General features: G+C 34.8%; 2 protein-coding genes across 9 annotated transcripts; one reads left to right on the top strand and one right to left on the bottom strand.

Annotated features, from left to right (window-relative positions):
* Positions 1 to 3737: 3737 nt before the first annotated feature.
* On the bottom strand, positions 3738 to 20592 carry LOC105449994 (nitrogen catabolic enzyme regulatory protein-like). Of its 8 annotated transcripts, none has more exons than XM_011689521.1 (8): positions 20505 to 20592; positions 9825 to 10309; positions 9132 to 9735; positions 8395 to 8961; positions 7229 to 7354; positions 6369 to 6504; positions 4774 to 4939; positions 3738 to 4253 (listed from the first exon to the last, which is right to left on the bottom strand). In XM_011689521.1, the coding sequence occupies exons 2-8, from the start codon at positions 10301 to 10303 to the stop codon at positions 4160 to 4162; spliced, it is 2172 nt and encodes a 723-aa protein (XP_011687823.1). In that variant the 5' UTR covers positions 10304 to 10309; positions 20505 to 20592; the 3' UTR covers positions 3738 to 4159. The 8 variants fall into 8 exon arrangements, with proteins under 8 accessions (XP_011687823.1, XP_011687824.1, XP_011687821.1 ...); XM_011689522.1 differs by having other exon boundaries at positions 9825 to 10330; positions 20505 to 20587; XM_011689519.1 differs by lacking the exon at positions 20505 to 20592 and adding an exon at positions 12060 to 12537 and having other exon boundaries at positions 8404 to 8961; positions 9825 to 10330.
* Positions 19097 to 20822, top strand: LOC105449996. Its single transcript, XM_011689526.1, has 2 exons — positions 19097 to 19341; positions 20515 to 20822. The coding sequence occupies exons 1-2, from the start codon at positions 19314 to 19316 to the stop codon at positions 20793 to 20795; spliced, it is 309 nt and encodes a 102-aa protein (XP_011687828.1). The 5' UTR covers positions 19097 to 19313; the 3' UTR covers positions 20796 to 20822.
* The last annotated feature ends 1384 nt before the right edge of the window (positions 20823 to 22206 follow it).

The raw sequence follows: 22206 nt of genomic DNA, 5'->3' as shown, positions 1-22206 counted from the left end.
GATGAGTATTTTAATTTTCGTTTTCCTATGTTCTTTATTTAATATTAAAAGCTCTTTTTTTGTCAATATTATTTTCTTAATTTTAAGATATCTCTGTTTATAGTAAATCGAAATTTAATAAGTCTACATCTTACGATTATGTCATTTCAAATGTTAACATCATCACTTGGAGTATTTAATTATTCGATATGAATTTTTGGAAATATCTATACAAATAACGAATAAGTAAAAAAGAGAATAAGATTCAATAGGATCGGACGTTTATCATCTCGATGTTCGAAGTAGGAGAGGTGTTAATTCACTTCGCTGATTGTTGTCATTGCAAAGTGTGCGAATGCGATTCACGGTCAACATCGTACTACCAGCATTGAGATATTTTAGTCTCGATCGACGATATCTCATCGGTACATTAAGCCGCCTGTCACGATTCGCATTTCATCGTGCATTTCTTAGAAGGTTCCTTATCCGTCTCAATATTGTATTATATATGCAATGTTTACCGTTTAGCACTAGTACTTTCGAGTTACAAATTGGAACTTTTACAAATAAATAAATAAAATAAAAAACTAATAAAAATTTATTTCGGAAAACTGATTATTAATTATTATAGTTTGATTTATTAATTATTATAGTTGTACCGTTTTGTTTCAACTTTTTAATCTTTTTGATAAAAAGGATTGTGCATATTCTCTTATTATACTGATGTCCTAAAAAAATTTCTATAGACTCATTATTCAAAGAAATACCAATTTTGAATTAAACGAAAAATGTATTTGTTATATTAATTATTAAAAGGGATTGTCGAGACATCTAATATTTAAATCATCATCGAACGTAATTTGAACTCTAATTTCCTAAGTACCTAAGTATTCGAGATTGAAGACTTCGACAATTATACCAAGAAACAATCAATATAACTGCATATTCAAGAAATACATAATCGTTGCAACCATAACGAGTAATATATTTAATCGAGATAATCACGTGTCATCTGATGAAAGTTATACCTGCATTTTCAAAAAATACCAATCTTCTACTATCCCGTCAGGCTATCATCGGTATTTTATCGGTTATATTCGGCTCATCCTTGACGGAAATATTCTTCATTGTACACCTTGGCCGGCATTTATTTCTAATAAATATGTTTTCGCCCGCACGCCACCGAGCGAATGTCTGCCATGCATCTATCTAATCTTGCTCTTTACTACGACGATAAAGATTTTTCGTATTCAGCCGGCAATATTTTCACGAAACTTTTAACGTCGCAAAATCCACATTTATATCTCTCTGTAGCGAAATATATATAAAAACAGTTAAAATCTAATAATTTTCTTTTCAAACTCCCGGCTCTTCTTAAATATTAGAAATCCTATTTTCAAATTTAATTGCACTACTCTTATTTCCACATAAATCCACGAGTGATTAAAATAAGATTGCTTGTATTCGTCCGATCACAACAGTATCAAGCCCATCCTACACTGCAAAGAACATTTTTTTCCCGCTCGTGAATCGCTGTCGACAATAAATCGTCATCTCCCACTCGCAGATTCACTTCACTGAATATTTCGTGGAACCTCATGGCGCAACAAAATACCAAAAACAATAAATTTCAATCTGAAAATGCTTGCAGAGGGAACCGGTAGTGCGGGAGGGAGAGACGACAGGGAGAAATTCTCCCCGATGGAAGAGGGACAGAACGAAAGAACCGCGGATCGAAGAGAGGTGCTTTCGGTGAATCGACGGGGAAGGGATTCTCGAGGGCGGCGCCACGTTTGCGCCATGGTATAAAGAGTCCCGGAGGGGAATAAAGAGATGGAAAAAAAGAAGCTCGGTGAGAGTGGCTAACATGGAATAGCCCTTAGCTGGTACGATAGCCGCTCTTTAGGCTGATGGACTCTTGTCCCCTTTTCCCTTTTATCCCCTCACGACGCCACTCTCGTTCTCTTCGCTTGTCACCTCTTGCCTGTGGTCCAACTTTCTACCTTCATCGCACTCTTCCTCTCTTTCTCTCTCTGCATTTCCTCCGCTCGTATCTGCTCTCTTTCCTATTTGCATTTTGTGGGCTTTGCTGTGTGCCTTTATGTACATACGTATACGCATCAGGAATATTAGATTTTGTTTAGCTTAGTCATTATCAAATTTTACCTATGTATATACATATTAAATATTTTTCAGAAATGTCATTAATTTATTCTAAATTTAGTATTATTTAATATTAATATTCACATCTAGTATTAATAATACATAGTAAATTCATAATTTCTTATTAGAATTGAAAGATGTAGAACGTACAATTTTTGTTGATAATGTTGATAATGCTGTTTGAAATAAATGGATTATGATAAAAAAAAAGAAATATACCAGAATGGTACGATTTGATAAGTGATAATAAACTTGTGCGTTTTGTCACTCATACTTATTTATTATACAATTAAGTTGTGCAACACTAATTAAGTAATTTAATTAGCTTTCGATATCTGTTAATTAATAAATTCACATTATTGGGTAATTATTTACAATAAAACAGGCGTTATCTTCACGAGAACTCTTCAGCAAATACTATTTACTAAGATATAATGAATCACTGGACAGCAAAATATTCGCGAGATTATTGTCTTTACTTTATCACGCAGTATCATTGCGAGTAAACTTATACTATTACACATTTTAATTAATGGCGTTTGAATTATAAAAAAAAGATAATGAAAATTTATTGGAAAATTAAAAAGTTACTATTATACGTCTATATCTATAATTTATGATCGAGTCAAGTATATTTGATTTACTTATAACTTTAATAATTTTGTAATATTTGTGACACTGCGAAATGTATCTGAAAACAGTTGTACTTATATAAATATAATGTAAATACTATTCTGCAAAGGGATTTGGGTGTCGTCCTGAAAAAGACTGAACTTTAATTATCCTAAAAAAAAATGATTTGCAAAATATATGTGTATTTACGCTATATATTACTCTTTGGAGAGAAAACTATACATCTATACATATGTATGTATGTATGTATATATATATATATGTATATATAGATATACATATTTCTTTGGATCATGTGGCATAAATGCATATTTACAAAATTAGACAGAATACATGTCATACGTTAAGTACAAATCGCACGATAAACATAGATTAATTATTTGAAGCATCTTGTCGCATTGCCTAAAAATGTATATGTAAAATGTCTTGTATATATCGTATTATCCGTAATATAAAAAATAGTTACGGAAAAACGTAATATGTTAAAAAAAAAGAAACAATCTTTTCCAATATATATCCAGAAAGCAGCAAATTAATTCAAAAAAAATAAATTTTACATTAAATTTAAAAATAAAATTTATATCAAACATATTAAATTAAAGGCTTTTAAAATAAAATTTATATAGTACTTTTTTTTGATGTAACACACATAATCATCTTTTCTTTTCTCTTCTCCGTATTTTCTGGTAGGGAGCGCATCAGTTCAGGCATTCCTGCGACATAGTCTGTAATATCGGTAACGCAGAATTCAAAGAAGAAATCGTAAGAAAGCATTACCGATATTATATCGATTCTAAGAAACATTCGATTATTTTGTAAAAATCGACACGACAAAAAGCTCAAAGGAATAAAAAACAGAATAAGTGCATCGACATTACAATGTGCCACGCTTCTCAAAAGCTGAAATACAGATGATTAAGCAAAATTAATACCTAATAATAAATATAAATAAGCGATAGGAACACAGTTTAAAAATTCATTTTCGAATTTGGAAAATTCGCAATAATTAGATAGTGATGTCGGAGTGACTCCTTTGGTTTTGATAAAACATATTCAGTACTGATCTTCATCTTTCGTATCAGATTGATAAAGTCGTTTCAGTGCTAAATATCCGAATGAATACAAATTATATATGTATATATATATATAATATATATGTTTACAACAGTTTACAAGTTACATGTATGTAAACTGTATGCTTATAATATATATCCTATTTCTTTTTTGTACAGGATAATTCTATCTATTTGCAATCGCTTTTTTAATGATAATCAACGTATTTCGATGTTGAAACCAATAATAAAATCAATACACATTCGTATTACAGCTACGGTCGGCAAGTATAGAATTTCTACAAACTCTACAGAACAGAATTCAACGGTATTCAAGACTTCTCAGCATGGGCGGCCGTAGTTGACGTTATAACCGAAGCGATGTCGCTGCTGGATTGACTAGTGATTGGTTCTAGTGGTGGCACGCTAAAATAAAAAAAGAATGGCAATTATAATAAATATAATTATCATGTTATAGGATTTCCAACTTTTTCAGTCTAATAGAATCTTATCATTTTTTATTTGGATACAAAAAGAATTAAATTTTAATAAAATATAATATAATCTAACAATAACATTTAAAACATTTTACATTATTACATCTCAATTCTTTTTTTACAAAAATTTATATTATGTAAAGATTACCTCAGAACTATTGCTATTTTTTTCATTCATGATTTCTTTCTGAGCCAAATTTCGATAATTTTTCTTAAACAAGAACTAAAAGTTAATGTATGTAGCAAGATATTCCCAAAATAATTAATAAAACCGTTAATTTTTTTCTGTTCCAAGTTTTTTCCTTTTTATTTTAATTTTTTTTAATTGTTGGCTTATTAATGGAATTATTAATTGAACGATAGCTTGCCATTAATGTCCAAAATGTCGGAATATACCGAGGAATACGCACAAATTTTTTACATTACAAATGAGATGATTCGTGACTTACGTAAGGGTAGTTTGGCGATTCAACACGGCAGCGGTAGGTAATGCGAGAGGCGAGTGTGCATGCCCTAATTGTGTTCCAGTTGGTGTACCTACAGGAAGACAATGCTCTTCAACCCCAACACCACCCCCACCCCCGCTTACGTACATGTTCAACTGCAACGAGTCCACTGCAATCAACAAAAGGACAATGTCGATCACAATTACTTTGCTTGTCACACTTCATGTGCTGATCATGCTCTTGCATCATTACTCTTAACATCTTTTGACAAACAATATATGTATTATATGTATGTATATTAATTGTATTTCAAGATGCACGCATTATTCGTGATATTACTCTATAATACGTTCAAATTTGCATGTTTCTAATAACAGATTTGTTTATGTATATCCACTTATTTTTTGTTAATTATACGTATTTGATACTTAAATCGTAAAGATTTAATGATTAGCTTCTTATCACGAATATTTGAGATGTCCAGTCGATCATTAATTTTTATTTTGCCATTTACATATAAAGTGCTCCCCAAGGCCATAACGATTTTCGGAAAAGATAAGCACATGTAACTTGAGTAAAATTTCTCGAATTATTATTCATTGTGTATAGAGCTGAAGAACTTCGTTTATATATGACAACAATTCGTTAATTCGAAAGAGTATATAATAGTTTAAATATTATAAAATAAAATAAAATATATATATTGCAATCGGGCGCGCAATTGCTATTTTTTTAGCATTTCAATCGCAAGTATAGCTTCCTATAATTTTGTATGTGCACTAGTCATGCCGATTAATTTTTTAATTTTATCATCTCATGTGTGAGAAAATATCGACGTACTGAAGCTAATGTCCCACGTTCCCCCCCCCCCCGCATATTTCAATGTGTGTATGTTCTTCAGGTTAATCCCCTATCGATGAGAAGCTATATGTTAGCTATCGGAGTACATCCCGAGCTCTGACCAATCCGAGGCACTATCGGTTGTTGTGTGCTCTTGTCGGAACTTCCCCGACCCTCCTTCATGCTGTCACATGTACATACACGCGATCGTATGTTTAGTCGGCCATCGCGATTGTCGATGGACGGGGACGGGAATTATTGGTTGATCGTTCCGTGAAGAATATTTGTACGCGGAGAAACCGGTTAGTTATTATTTTCATTTACATCGATGATAACGATGGTAAAAATAATTTTTAGCTCCAAATTTAAACTGCACATTTTAAATAGCATATTTTTGAATAATGATCGTAATAATAATATGATTTATAAATGATATATTCTTAGTGATTATATGACTGCTTAAATAATTACAAATATCACAATAATTTTATGTATATCATAATAGTTTTGAATGCAAATACATTCCTGAGAGTATCTTACTCACTCCTACCTGTAGGTACACCTGATCAGCTGAATACTCAATTAATGTTTGTGAAAATGAAAATATATACAGGGTATCACCGTCTATTGAAAAATTTTGGCGAACAGTAATTTAAAGATGAAGATGTACATATATCAATAATTGTTAAAATGAAAACTAATGGAAGGTGTTAGTAAAAATAAACTGTATATAATAGACTTGCTCACCGAAGACTCACCAAGTAGACTGGACTTCATATCGGTCTTGTGAATACCACTAGGACCAGGAAGATTTCCAGTGATGCCCGAGTGACTCTTCGGTTTCCTCTTTCGCGTCTGTATTCCTTCCTTTTTCATGCTTAAAGGCCTATTCACCTGTTTACATAAATATCTAATTAAAGTCCCAAAGTGAATTTAATATTTCTATTGTGCGAGAGATTTTTGAAAATTATTTATTTTTAATAATCGACTGACTAAACTGGCTGCAGCATAAAATCACTCGGTTTTTTGGACTTTTATATTATGACTAATAAAAGCAAAAAAGGCCACAGACAGTTTGATCGAAACTCGGTACAGCCGCGAATCGATCTCTGTTTTAATTAAATTTGTTGTTACGATCGTTTGCACAGATTCGCGCGATAATCTGCGCTCCTCTTCAACGTCGAGACGGGGTCGTCTCACGTGCGTAAAAACAATCAAGTCGTCGTTATCGCGGTTAGCAATCGCAAAAAGGCTGATAACGCGCTGACCAGTTCGCAGTAAGATTAATGTTAATTAAAAAAATTTCTCCGCTGCTTTCTTGATGTTTTTATATCGCGCGAAAATAGAAGGTATTGTAGTAATTCTCAGAACATTACTCAGAAATATCGCCGATAGGAAAAGGAAATATTATACGCTTATTAATTATTTTAAATGATTAAGAATAATTTATATTTTTGACTGCATTATTGTTGCGTTGTCTTTTGACTGCGTTACTATTAAATATTACTTGTTTTTATATATTTGCAAATAAAAATAAGAGAGTTGATTGAAAAATTTCTATTCAAATGAGATACAAATAAAAAAATGTGACATAATTATATAATTTCAAACAACTCACGTTATGCAGCTTGAAATAAAGGCCGCACGCATTGCAGACTGGTTCGCCATTATTGTTTCGTCTCCAAAGGGTTGTGTTGCTTGTCCTACAATTTGCACATTGTACCCCTGCCCTCCGTACATTAGCCTGCAATGAAAAAAAAAAACGTTTTCATATTAATACATAAACTTATATCAATTGCAAAGTAATATGCGTAAAGAAATTTATTATGTGTAACATGTTATTAAATTACAGAATTAAGTTATATATTTCGCGAACAATACACTTTTGCTTACATCTGATATTATCCGATGCGATATTATATTTAAAAATTAAAATGTACACGTCATAAAAATAGCTCAGAGAAAATTCGTCGCTCTCGGCGATCGATGACGACATAAAATGTTGCGTCGCCATCGAGAGACAGGGAGTATTTGAAGAATCGAGACAACGAAATGGGAGTGCTCAGAGCAAGAAAAATAGAGCAAACAACCGCTAGCGAGTCCCGTAGTGATTATTTGCTCGAGATAACGTTCCTCTTCCCTCTGTCTTTGGTAGCGGCAGAAGGAAACGGAGAGAAGAGGGAGGGGGGTAAGTGCAGAGGGAGAGAGAAGAGAGAGAGGCAGAGGGCGCGAGAATGTTACTTAATATCGAAGCCATGTATGTCTCATAGGTGAGAAATTTATCAAAGCAAATATAAGTGGCCTCATTTTAGCAATGGTCAAACGAATTTTAGATTCGACAATTAAACATTTTGAACGTGAGAGCAGTAAATAGTATTTTAATCTTTCTTTTTAATATAGTACGATATATTGTTCAGCAGATTCGAGATTTTTTTATGTTAAAAATCACTTGGAAAATAATGAGGAAGAGAAAAACAAAAATTTAGTTTAATTACGGATAATTCAAAAGTCCGGAGTTAAATAAAAAGCGCAATTTAAATATTATATTATTTAATAAAAATATATAATTCATTGTATAATTTATATTATAGGGAGATAGGGGGATATTTTTTTTTACAAAAGGTAAAGAAATTAACGACTATTAAAAAAAGAAATGTGCGTAATTTGAATTGAAATTTGAATGCTATTTTCTGAAAACGCGCACGACTCTCGAATTATGTATACGAAAATTAACATTCGAAAAATTACATAATTAGATTACGAGAATAATGACGTGATTCGCACAATGTTTACCGGCGCAGCAGACTGCTTTGGTTTGGTGCAGCGCATGGGTGGCCTATTGACGCCATTCATCTTGTTGTAGAGCCCGCAAGCATTGCAAAGGTAGTGGCCAGTGCCGTCTCTTCTCCATAAAGGCGTCATGCTGGCCGCGCAATTAACACATTCTTTGGGTTCCGTTGCTATAATGGTTCCTTCGAAACCCTCGTCAGAAAGTGGAAGGGTGGTCCACCCGGGAGGCGGTCCATTTCCGCTCGCGGAAACGCTGTATCCACCGCTACAGTTGGGGTAGAGTTGCACGTTGGTAGCATCGTTGACGGAAATGGCGGTGATGCCCGGATAGCTCTGAACGTACTCCAAAGTCGGGGGTGAGGGAGTACTGCCGCTTGGCCAGTACGGATCACCCGAAGAAGGTTTTACATATTGATACGACGTCGGTCCTGTGCTGTACAAAGTCACTTGGGAACTTGGTGAACCAGGTTGTTCGTAATGCAGTGGAATCGGTCGGGTGGCGGGCAAGGATGATGCTAACGTGGGATCGCCCTTCATGTAGGTGCTGCCGGATGATTCTACCTATTGTATTTTATTGATTACGAAACATAGATTTTATATTATTTTATATTATTTTTTCGATTAAATGGAGAGAAAACTGGAATAAAAATTTCGTTTCACGTGTGTGTGTGAATTGTAAAAAATAAAAGAAGATTAAAACAATAAAATATATTTTGGCCGCGTTTCCTTACCTCAGTAACTCTCGAGCCAAGTTGCGTCGCTGGTGGATATGCCAAAATCACGGGATCTCCTGGCTTGGTATAACTATACGTCGGGGTCTGCTGAAAAGTCTCACCAGCAGATAAATACTGTGTGTATTGAACAGGTTGTGCGGGTGGAATAGCGACCGTTTCCAAGGTGGTGTACGTATTGGGAGCTTTGATGGTTTCCGCGGCGGCCGCGACTTCGGCATCGTACTTGACAACACCGCTGGCGTCGGCGTAACTCGTTGCTACGAGTTGTTGCTGACCGGCACGCATACCATCGATTGGCGGCGAGTACGGAGGTGCGGGTGATCTGAGATGGACTGTAGATCCTGACTGCGTAACGATCGTCGAGGCGTCATAGTCCTCCGTTGTAGTCAGAACTGGCGACGTCTGATATCTGGTGCCAGCGCTCGGCCCGGACGCTTGATGATTCTCGTGAGGACTGAATCTTTGGTGGCCGGCCTGCTGAGTTCGTCGATGGTCCGGTACCTGTACGGTGATCACATGGTTCTCTCTTCGGACTTCATGACCGTCGGAATAAGCGTATATCCGATCTACTTCCATTCTGTCTGGCGCAGGTGTGTCGTATCTTCATGCCAAGAAGTAATATTTCGGTACAGGTGTTTTCTCAATAATTTTTTTAAATTCTATCAATCGATCCTTTTACTATTATCTTACCTGGGTGGTTCCTTAACCGTAAGTGTGATGGTAGCCTCGGAAGTTTCGGAAACTTCGACTTGAACTTCCTGTCCGCTGCTGGTGGCGTAAACGACGCGTTGCTGATCCGTTGATCGTTGTTGATCTTCAGTGTTCGTATGAGAGAGCTGCACGTAATGTTGCTGCGTTTGATGAGTCCGTTGCTGTTCCTCATGGAAATTACACTGTTGAGCTTGTTCGTGTTGCTCTCTTTGTTGAAGTCCTTGATGAAGACTTCCGGTAACCGAATTCGAATCTGGCGATTCCGGATCAACTTCGGTAATTCCCTCGGTTATATGACCAGCAGTAGTAATCGTTCTCACATGTCTTCTGGTCGTTATTACACTTTGAGGACTCCCGGCTGTGTGATCTTCCGTTCCAGGAACTTGCGATGAATTATCATCCGCATGATGACCCTCCCATTCCATTTTGATCTCTTGCTTTACCAGCGTCTCTTTCATCACGTCCTGAATAATGCGAAAGTTCCACTTTAGGAACAATATAATTATTTAATGTTTATATTTGTCCCATTCAAGCGTATTGATTCTTCCCGATTTATTTCCGATGCATTTCCGATGAGATGTCTTAAAATTTCTTTACGCTTGTTTCATTAAATCTTTGTGGGAGAAATTTCTGCTTAAAAATAATTTTGTTCTTATTCTTCTTTCGGAGAATAATTAAAAAATATCTTTAATAGACATATTATTTTTTATTTATTTATTACATTATTTATTACGGATAGCTTATTATCGAAAAGATAAATGCAAGAGTCTTTCAACTTTCGTAGAATCTTAATAATTATTTTAAGCAGCGTAATATAAATGTTAATGACAGACAACGACACGGCCACGTGCGAAAACTCGCGCGCAAAGACACCAGAATAGCGTTATCGTAGCGATAACGAAACGGTACAAGTAAAGTCATATGTCGGATTTTCAACTGGATAACAGATGAGATTGATGTCTAGGTCGGCGGTCGGGCGGAAACTTTTGCTCTCACCGATAACTTTCATTCTAGAGAAGTAACACTATTGCAGATGATTCGTCGTTAATTACGTGCGTATATGATAATTATACATAGTGAGAAAGTTTAATGTATTGTCATATATCACGTTATTTTGTCCCGATATTCAATAAGGACTTTGCAATGTAAAGTTAATTTAAAAATTTATGTAAGAAATCACGTCAATAATCTGATTTAGTATTGAACACATATCTTTAAATAGATTTCTACTAAATCAAGTCATAATCTGTTTGCCAAAAGTTCGTCAATCAACAGGATGAAGACTAACGGTCCTGCGAACTCAATTAGTCATTCTTTCAGGGGAATCCTCGAGGCACGCGACACGGAATTGTTTCGGCTCGCGGGCGAGAATACACAGGTCAGGTTTAGTGAAGAGGGTGGAGGAGAGGGAAAGGACCGGGGACACACCTCGTCCGTCTCAGGAAAAAATGCGAGAGGCACTGTTTGTCCTGCGTCACATTTCCGTTCGGCAATGTCAAGTTTCGACTTCCGGTGCGAGAGCACGCGACGGCTCTCTTTCTTTGGCAAAGACCTCGCGCGACTTCCGCTATATCTTGTCGACGATGATCACGCAATCTGTACTTCGGTGTCTCGCGAACGTTAAATCGAAATGTAATCACGCGACGGTGATGATGAGTTATAAACGCGATGGTATAGTGAAGTGAATAAAAAAAGTTGATTATTATTGTAAACTTAAGTAAAATAACTAGAGAAAATTATTTTTCGCGCGATGACAATTTCATAAGTATCATAACTGAAATTAATAAAAGTTTCTCTTAAACTTTCAACAGATTGAATGTTGTAGTAAATGTTATAATATAATGTGAATTATATTTCAAAGAATTAAAAATGTCTTGAAAATATTCAATGCATCTGTTAAAAAATGTTTGTATTAATCGACAAAAGATTATTTTAGACATCAATCTTAATAAACCAAGTCGCCTTTTTAAATTTATTTTACAGCAAATAAACTTATAACGTTTTTAATAACTCCTAGAATCGGTCGATACATTTGTTAACATGATTAATATAAAATTTATATAATTTAATAATGCAAACGTTGCAATTTTATTCAAATAAAATCTAAAAATCTTCAATTATGACAATCATTGAATTCGTCAAATCATTTAGTATATTTTATACTTCTCTACAGCTCTTTCGCATTTTATTCGCGCAAAATTCACTCATTGGTACCTCGTTCGCGGTGTGTCGCATTTGAGCTTCGCGCCGGATTTTTTCTGTTCTCACAGCCTGTAATCTCGACGCACTGAATACACCGGTCCCTGGCCGATACACTTAAGTTGATAGCGTGTACCAAACAGGTAGTATGCACACTCGGAAGTATCGTCGGAATCGATAATGATGATGTTGGAAAGAACGTTCGGAAAAGAGACGCTTCGCCGGCGGGAAGCGCTTTGCAACTGACGATAGCAAGAGAGATGACTCGCCGTGGTGTCCTACAAAGAGACGGAAGGTGGAAGAAAAGAGGTGGAATCGTAGCGAAGCTACGTCGGTGAATTTTTACTGTTTGCTTCCAGACGAAGCAATGTATCGTTGCTTCTTGTTGCGTTCGTCATCAACGAGCAGCGAAGAGAACGGGGAGTGACAAAATATATGCGCGTGTATGTGTGTAAGAAAGAGAGACAGAGAAAGAAAGAAAGAGAGGGGACATGAGAAAAAAAGAGAGAAAAGCTATATGGAGAACATGCAACAGACAATTTAGATGGACACCAACACCAACGGGAGCGATCGATTGGGCGGACCCTCGCGTCTCATTGGTCAGCTGATTGCGAGATTCTTTGCGGCTATTCTCGCGTGCTACTATTGCCGCAAGAATCATGCTTCTCGTCTTTCGAGGTACGCGTAGCAAATACGATATAAAAATCTGGTATAAGATCTTGCACATTTTATTTACACCTGCAATTTCTTTTCTTCTTCTTTGCTGACACTGAATTCATCTCTCTTAAATGCAGAAGGAATATATAGAAATAACAAGTTGAATCTTCCTTTTAATAAGAGTTGTATAAAATATTACAAACTTAAAAGTATTTCCTTTCAGAATGATATATTTTTGATGATATTTCGTGATACTTGTAAAAATATTTTTTACGCAATCGTTCGTTAGTTATATAGATACTGTTTGTATTACACCGTTAGATACGGTGCAGACGGTAAAACCCAACGAGACCGTGCTCGTTCGTAATTCTGTCCAGCCGGATTGGACGAATTACACACAGTATGGTCCGGGGGGAAAAAGGTCGCAGAGGGAGTTCTCGTTTGTTTGCTTGTTGATAAGCTCGATGAAACGACGACAAGAGATAACGAGGGATGGCGAGGGAACATGTCCACGAGATCTTGTCGTCAACGTCGGCCATCGTTGCCTTGCATCGCCATTTTGTAGCGACGACAGCTTAACCGTAGGGGGATGATGATTCATCCGCTTACTGACCAGTTGGAAAAGGGACGCTACGGTTCGTAATATTATTATCTCGTTTTAAAACAGACGAGAATAGAAGGAAAAAGATTTATTCTGGAGTTATAAAATATAATGTTTAATTATGTTACGTTCATTATTTTTATATCTCTAAATATGAAACTCATTTGTCGAAAGTTTCGTTAAATATCTTCTAGTCACTAATCTAAAATTATAATTGTTATAATAGAACATAAAGAAAGATGTATAGAAAAACTTTTTTTTAATTTTAAGTTGTTTTTATATGTTGTACATTAATAGGGAACAAATCGAAATTATATTAATTGTTCAGGACAAAAATTGTACTATATATACTGGCTAGTTATACCAATAATGATAATATTTAAATGATTCGCAAAATAAACGCATGAATGTCTTAAAACGAGCTGAATAATAATTAAATCATAGATCATTTTTGGCATTGTGATATGCCGCGCGATTAATCATTATCCAATCTAGGAAATAGGACGGAAAAGAAGAAAAAAAATTTTCATTATACAAATAGTATACATACGGAAGAATCATCTTAAGATAATGACTATTGCTTGCGTCATCGTGCATCTGATTCATTTCTGCAAACGAAACGTCATCGACAACGAAACCGTCACAATTTTTGATAATTGAGAAAAGATATGACACAAAATTGACACATATACGTAACTCCTTGCAGCCAAACTAATTTATATCCAGATTTAAATTAAAATTTCAAACTAACAATAAGAAAAAAAGTTTCATTGTCAGAACAGGGAACAGAATAAAGTGACTTAAAATTAATGTAAAAATTTCGTAAACATGTGATACTTAATTTTTCCAAGCAATTTTCAATTTCCGCTATTAATTGCCAATGTTAAGCGATAGATTATATAGTCTGCCATAAAAACTACCAAATGTTCTTTATATTCTACAAGTAAATAAATAACGTGATTTCGATGAGGGGCTATTAAGATAAAGGGACGTAGCGTTTGTCGCCATAAATTTATCGATCTGCACGATTGATACGAGGTACAGGAGGATTTCTCGAAATCGCGACTCAAGAGGGAAACAAATATATTTTCGGGCTGAACCTTTGAACGCGCATGGAATTGTCCGGAATGGCGTACGTGACGCTGTTGGATATTTCTACCTGCGATCGTAACGATACCGGTAAGCATGCCTGCTCGATAGAAATCAAGAGCACATTCATACGCACACATACATCGCAGGTTTCCTCTTGAACAATATTCCGCTGATAAGAGCTATTACGAGCCACGACAAAAGAAAAAGAGGAGATTATACGCAATTACAACACACCGAAATTTTGTTCGGACGAATCATAATTCTGTTAATTTTATAGTAATTTTCTCGTTAAATTATACACTGATTAGATCATGAGTTATTTCATATAGAATAAGAAAATTAACGACACAATGCTGGGAAAGAAATTTTGAAACTTATGCTGTTTATCATATAATTAGATATATAATATAAAAATATATTAATAAACAAATCTGAAGTCAAGAATTTCATATTAATAAAACAATTCTATTTATCTACATTTATCTATATTCGTAATCATTATTTGAATAAACTTAAAATAGAGAAATTTGATTTTATGTTGTATGATTTCATTAAAAATTATTAAATAAAGTAACAGTATTGTGAGTAATAGAAATCATGTAATAAGATTCTAATAACTAAAAAAATGGTGAATGTGCACGTTTTATTCTCTATAATATTAAGAAGATTCATGATATTTATTTTCCTCTTTTTTTCTCTTTCAATTCTCGTATAATCTCTTCTTTGTTTGCGCGACAAATTTATTAATCTAATAAAGTCGTCACCAGTAAACGTTATTGCCTCCTATAAAGCATCGATTACAAAAATGAGTATAATACCTTTCCGAGACAGGAAACATAAAAACCGATTCCTCTTTTTCCTAAGACTCAATGCTTTGATAAAGCAATATTTCGACATGAACTTGGAAACGCATCGGTGTGGATTAGCTTCGTAGTGCAGTTACGTTAAACCACCTGCATACAGAGCTTTAATGGGCGAAGTTTGGCCAATTTTACAATCGTGTTATGTCGCGGAGTAAGCAAACAGTACTTGGTAAACAAGAGGTAACTGCGACGCGTGATGTATAATTGCACGAAAGATTTTCTTAGCGACGTACAACAACCACATTCTAATAAACTTCTCTGTTCATGTTAAGTAACATTGTTTTTCTAAAAGAAATAAAAATTATATTACAAAACACTTAGGCCATTGTGTAATCGTTGAATTCAAATAACCAAGAATCGAGACATTCCTCAAGTATAAGATAACGTTTCGAAACCATCATTTTTTGTACGTAATTTCCAACATTCCATAGATTCTTGTATTTTATACAAGTTTCACATATAATGTTTACATTTGTATATTTCATTATATATCTCAAATTAATTCTCAATGAACAAAAGTTTTCAATGAATCGATAATGTTAATGGAATAAAAATTTAACAATTAATTTAATATTGCAATAATTAATTTAGTATTGCAATTTGGCAGCATTAAATGAATATAAATTATAATTGATTAGAATCTTTTTGTTCAGATTGATCAGATATCTCTATGTAAAGATTTGCTTTTTGTATAAAACTTTTTTGTCTACTACACGTTTCATACATCTCTGTGCATTTGATATTTGTCGCACGCAGTCCTATTATATAAAAACAAATTCCTGGATATATGTATATTTATAAATAATAGTTATATAATAAATGGACAAAACGAGCAGGGTAGATAGGCGAAACAGAAGGTAAGAGATTGAAGACGGACAAGAGAAAGATTACCTGAATGAAGATATTAGGACCGATATACAAAGCGTATAACGTCACGTTATACATCGACGATGGGGAGGCGCGCGTGGTACCGCCACGCTGTCAAAATAAACGACACTATCGCGATTTATCTCGTTTCCCATGATAATAAGAGATAAAACTGCATCCTTACATTAGCTAGTATATCAGCTAAAATGATAATTTCAGTCGTCGGATTCGCCAGGAGCGCGTAGGGCCGCTCCTACTCTCCTCCGCCGCGCAGATCTTGGATTTCCCCAGGTAAATTGCTCGGGGATTCACAGGAAAGAGCCAGTAAATATACCTACTTTACCCTGAAGTGCATTGTGTAAGATCGGTTATCGCGAATAAGTGTAACACAAAAAATAAAAATGTAGCGGAAGGGGTTGGTTTGATTTCACACTTATCTTATGGTTACCTACAGGAAATTTCTTAAGTGTTATCTATATGTGAGTAATTCCTAGAATAAATTTTTTCTGTAGATTTTCATCTAAGAAATTTACTTGATGTATTAGGATGAAGATTGTAGATTTACGATCGAAGTGAGCAATTCATGAAGCATACAAACACGAATGAGTGTTGATTCTCATAAAAAGGTGTGCGGAAAATTGTAAATTCTGCACGTGGTGAGATAAATGAAATATGTGCGTGTCGAGAATGTTATACTGCATTATGCCTGGAAATTAATACGTAATGAATTTTTGTATTTTTCTGAGGCAAACACGACGGAAATAAAAATCGGACAAGCAGAGGATTTACGTCATTAAACGGGGAGCGAGCACGTCGAGGCCATTTTCTTTATCAGCCATGTAGAAATCCCTTATCATCGTACATGAAAAAATACAGGTGTGTGTAGATGCGTGATTGGCTGGGTGTGTACGTGAAAATCCGTATCACTGAGAATCTACGCGAAAACGATGTCTTATTTTCGCCCGTTGACATCATGCAGTTCAAAGTATACTGATATATACAGTGTCTTAAAAATATCAAATGTTCTTTTAATTATAGATTTCCTGGTCTATATGGAGATGATTTCTAGTATTAATGAAAATATCAAAATTCTTACTCTTACTACTTCCAAATTTATTTGTCGCGAATTTGTATGATTAAATATAAATTAAAATTTCATTAAAATAAAAAAAAAGATTCCTTTCAATTAAATGTTTGTAGAATTACACGATTTTAGCTTGAAATATGCGATTTAGCATTGTAGTTTGACGATGATAGATTAAAGAGATTTCTCAAGACGCAATATGGCGTAGAAAACGTACGATAGCGCTAAGTTCTCGGATCTAATTGAATACTAAGAAGTCAATAAAACTTTATTGCAATTTGTCATCGTTTTGTAATCAAGTATAGTGCACGCTCGTACATCAAAATGGCGAATATAGAAGTCCTTTATGGAGTGTGTTCAAATGACTCGACGGCGATGTCTCACGTCCGCAACGCGTGCAAAGATGAAGAAGGTTTTACAGCGCAATTACTGAAATTTACAACGAGACAGAACTGTCTCAATTTTAACGTCGACGGGATTAACATCGCGCTACGACTGCGTTGTGCAAACACAAGTTTCGTGCTCATTGTTTTCGTTGCAAATATAGTGCGCCCGTTCGTCATAAAATATCCGAAAAATAGGCTCAGAGCTAGAGAACAGTAACAAAGATAGACTTAGATTTTCAGGGATTTTTATCGAAAATGTTTAAAAAAATGCGTACGTTGACGGAGTTTTAAAACTCGTCTAGTGTTTCTTGAAGAGAAAAAAATGAGACACGCACATGTAAGTACGGCTATGGTGATGTTTGCATTTCTGCAGCGTAGCGACGGGATCGAAACTTTTTATTCCAATATTTGTATTTCGATTGGCCACGAATGGAACGTCACGAGACCTTGAAAAAAATGATTTATATTGAGATCGCATTCGGAACTAAAACCTGTGCCGTTTTTCTCAGAGCATCTTTGACGACGATGGATTTTTACAAGATATCATATTAGAAATCCTTAACATATGATATACGCTTCGCATAGTGTGTTCATTTCTAAAATGCAATAACAGAATAATATCAAATGGAAATTCTACGTGTAAATACTCCATTTGCCAAGAATTGCAAGATATGTTTAAAGTGTCGCGTTTCGTTTATCGTTATTTTGACTGTCAAATATTTTCAAACTGTTGGAATGAACAAAGAAGGTAAAAATCACTGATTAATTTTCTTATTTTTGTGATATAATGATGTGATATTAAGAAAAAATAAACTCTGTTACTTCCGAGTAAATCGACGTAATAATCGAGGGGAGACGTCGCCGTCGCCGTCGCGCCGACGGCGCAGCGTGAAAGTCGGCCGCGATGCGAGGACCAATAATTAACGTACACGACAAACAGTATTATCGTCATTGCCTGATATTATTCCCATTATCTTATATGTACGACGGCTATGTGCTTAATGATTAATAAAATATTATCTGCGCTCAGAGTATATCTCTCTTCCTGACGACAAATAGTTTCGTACCAGACGCCGCGAGAAGCACCAATGTGCCGATGTCGCGCGGCTTGTGATCTACAGGTGAAAATAAAATTCAAGTCGACAGTATTCGAAAATAGAGCACATATATCGCGAACTTAATTCGAGAAAAAAAACATACGTAAAATAAAAAATCATTTCATTTCTATGGGAGATGTGTGAAGACATATGGAAGATGATTTTTAGTGACCGTGACTTTCGATATCGTGTTATGATTGATGTAAAACTAAAACAGAATTCTCGCAAATATTTGCAATCAAAAATTTAATGGAAATAGAATTAAATGCAGAATGCCGATGAATATTTTCGAGCATGTAATATCGCGAGTGATAATGGGAAGAAATTTGTACAATATTTAAAACAGTAGAAGAACCATGATGTGTGTGTGTGTGTGTTAGGTGCATAAGTGAAAAATAAAATTTTTTAATTACTTCATATTAATTAAATATCAATAACATATGGAACATTATAAAATTTATAAAGAAAGTGTGTAATGCATGAATATATGCGCATCTTTATCTAAGAAAATTCGCGCATCGAAATCTTCCGTCGCGCGTCGGACTAACCTGAGTTATCGATTTAATATTTACATTATCGACAACGTTCTTACAATCAAGCAATCTAGACACCATCGTTTCGGATGTATTTCTCTCTTAAACCAGACACAGGTGAATTAATTAAACATAAAATAATTAATATGCTGTAAATGAGAGTGCTCAAATGTCTGCAAATATTTTCGATCGCGTTTGTATATGCTGGATATATTACGTGTAAATGAGCTCATATGCAATTTCAACGATTACTGGTGGTTACATTGCTCGCACAAGTTTTCGGACGCACATGCGATGCGTCTTTGAGTGTAAAACAGATAAATTGACATAATGATGAACCTTGAAAATGAGACATGAAGAGAAAGAAGGAAAATTTCCAAGAGAGAGAGAGAGAGAGAGAGACACGTATGAATCGAATCGGTGAGGCCCGTGTCTAGATTTCAACGTCAAGATCGCATCGACGAGGAGGAGGAAGCGGACCGCGTACAAAACACAAGTGTCGGAGCGGGCCGAACATAAAACACAAGTGTTCCTTTCGTGTACGGCGTTGCTCGCGTTACGGATGTTCGTTTTCGTTTGACTCCTTCTCGCATGTGCGTTTCTTTCTCTCTCTTTTAATAGCGATCAGGTAAAATCGCGCTAGACGATCCGCTGCTCCTGAACCAATAGCTTGAATCTCATAAGTGTTTCTGTACATGTTTCGTTTGTATTTATCACACACACACACACAAATGGAATTATTAAATATAGATTTTGGATTTTATTATGCTTTAATTAATCATTTTTATATTTTAATAATGTCTAGCGCAGTCATTTTTATATTTGAATTGTTAAATTGTGTTAAATTATGACTATGTATACATAACTCCATAAAATTTACGTTAATATTAATTAGAAACTATTTTATATATGTTAGTGTCATAAAGTGTTAATAATCACTTGAAACACTAATCAATTAGATCTTTTCTTATCCAGTATATACAGAAATATGAGAGAAAACTGATTTAAAATGATAGCTATTTCATTTATTACTATAATGATCAATTTTAATTATTAATTTTAGCCCTGTATTTTGGTACTTATTCCTAAATCTATTAACTGTACAAATAAAAACAAAATTTATTTAACAACAATAATTTGCGCTCGTTAATGTTGTTGAGATCATGTCCAATTTGTTTACTGACTCGCTATATATAAGCCGGGATCATGATGGTGGTTTCAACGCGCGAAATTATACAATCGAAATGTCGCGAAGAGAATGATAAGGAGTTTCAACTTACAAATCAACAGAGGAGAAAGATGAGGAAAAAGCGCCGAAGAAGAGCGGCTACACTGGAGTATATTCCTCTGGAAACTATTGCGATTCTGTATACTCTACTGACTCGACGCTCCACGACGTGCTCCGACGTTCTTGGAGCTCGTTCCTCGTCGTTACTGCGTCTACGAGTGAGTTTGTGAGTGAGACACGCACGCGGCGCGCGCTTGACACAGGTGCGCTTCCACGAGGAGAGCGAGGAGGCCTGCTACTCTTCGTCGTCGTGATCGTCGTCGTTGGAACTGCCGCCTGGTAGCGCAAGATCAAAGCTTCGATTTTATCCGAGAGCCGTCAAATATTAACTGATGACGATTTGAAAGAGACTGCTGCCGCCGCGCCGTATTGTATATTGTACTGCGTCGGGATTTCTTCTGCGAACGCCATATTGGTACTGATGTTCCTCGGTGCTCCGCTTTTCTACTTGTTAGTCGTATCGTAAGTTATGAAAACTGAAATGATGAGTTGCGAATAAAATAATGATAACAAGGGAATTCTCTTTTAGAAACAGCCGAGATAAATAGTTGATCAAAGTACCAAAAATTAGAAAAACTGCATTTATATAATTATCTATTTACCAACGGAGAAGAACAATTCTAATTTTTTACAAGCAATATTAGAAGATATAATAATTAAATAAAAATAAAAAAAAAATCTAATTGATTAAATCATACAGTTGATACGACTTTTAATGTATCGAGTGAAGAACGATGTATTTTAAAGAAGTCTAGACCCCATGTAAACAAAATGAGTTTTATTATAAAAAGTAGTAATTTAAATGTACTTTTTATAACAAAAATAATGCCTACATAACATTGTATAGACTGCGAAAACACAGTCGACTTATATCATTTTTTTATATTACGCGTTTGCTATCAATTTCGCACGTTTGTCCTTTATCAACAATATGGCTTGTTTATTGTTCTTCTCTGTATGTTTGTTTTTTTACACTTTGCGCAGGTTATAAATCGATTTAATTATCTTTTATACGATTCATAAAAAACAATCGCACGTGGATCGCGTTAATATAACACAAGTATATAACGCCATCACCTATAAGAAAGATTGTGAAATTTCATTAATTTTTCATTTATAACGAGAAAGAGCCAAACAAAAGAAAAATATTTCAATTAAAACATCGCATATACATCAAGCTTCTGAGACATAAAAAGTTCAAGTATTTATGATGTTATGAGAAAAATGTTTGGTATATTCGGCTTACTCATAATTTATTACCTTTATCCCAGGTTATTTTTGTGGTCCTTGATGAGGGATCGGTTTACCTTACCGTGTACAGGCATACCTATCACAGTTATCATTTTGTTGGAAGGAGGGGAACAAAGCTTGAAGGCGGAGGGTTGTAGTCATGGTTACAGAGCACACACTAGGGTACTGCTGCTGATAAGAGAATCAGGTGAGACATCGTTCTAATAAGGCAACGATCCAACAACCATTATTATCTCAGATGCAATAGCGTAATCGAGATTCATGATGCGTAAAGATATTATTTTTAAATTACAGTGACAAAATTAAAAATTTAGTTAACAAAATCCTGAATTTATAAAGATAAATAACATAATTTACTATATAAAAAGTTTCATTAAACATTAAATTTGTATTAATACAATGTTTAATGAAATAATTTATATAATTTATATTATATAAAATTT

This window comes from Wasmannia auropunctata, unplaced genomic scaffold (genome assembly GCF_000956235.1).
Source record: "Wasmannia auropunctata unplaced genomic scaffold, wasmannia.A_1.0 LD336069.1, whole genome shotgun sequence".
Classification (NCBI taxonomy): domain Eukaryota; kingdom Metazoa; phylum Arthropoda; class Insecta; order Hymenoptera; family Formicidae; genus Wasmannia; species Wasmannia auropunctata.
The sequence above is the reverse complement of the archived record's forward strand: the minus strand, read 5'-3'. Positions and strand labels throughout refer to the sequence as shown.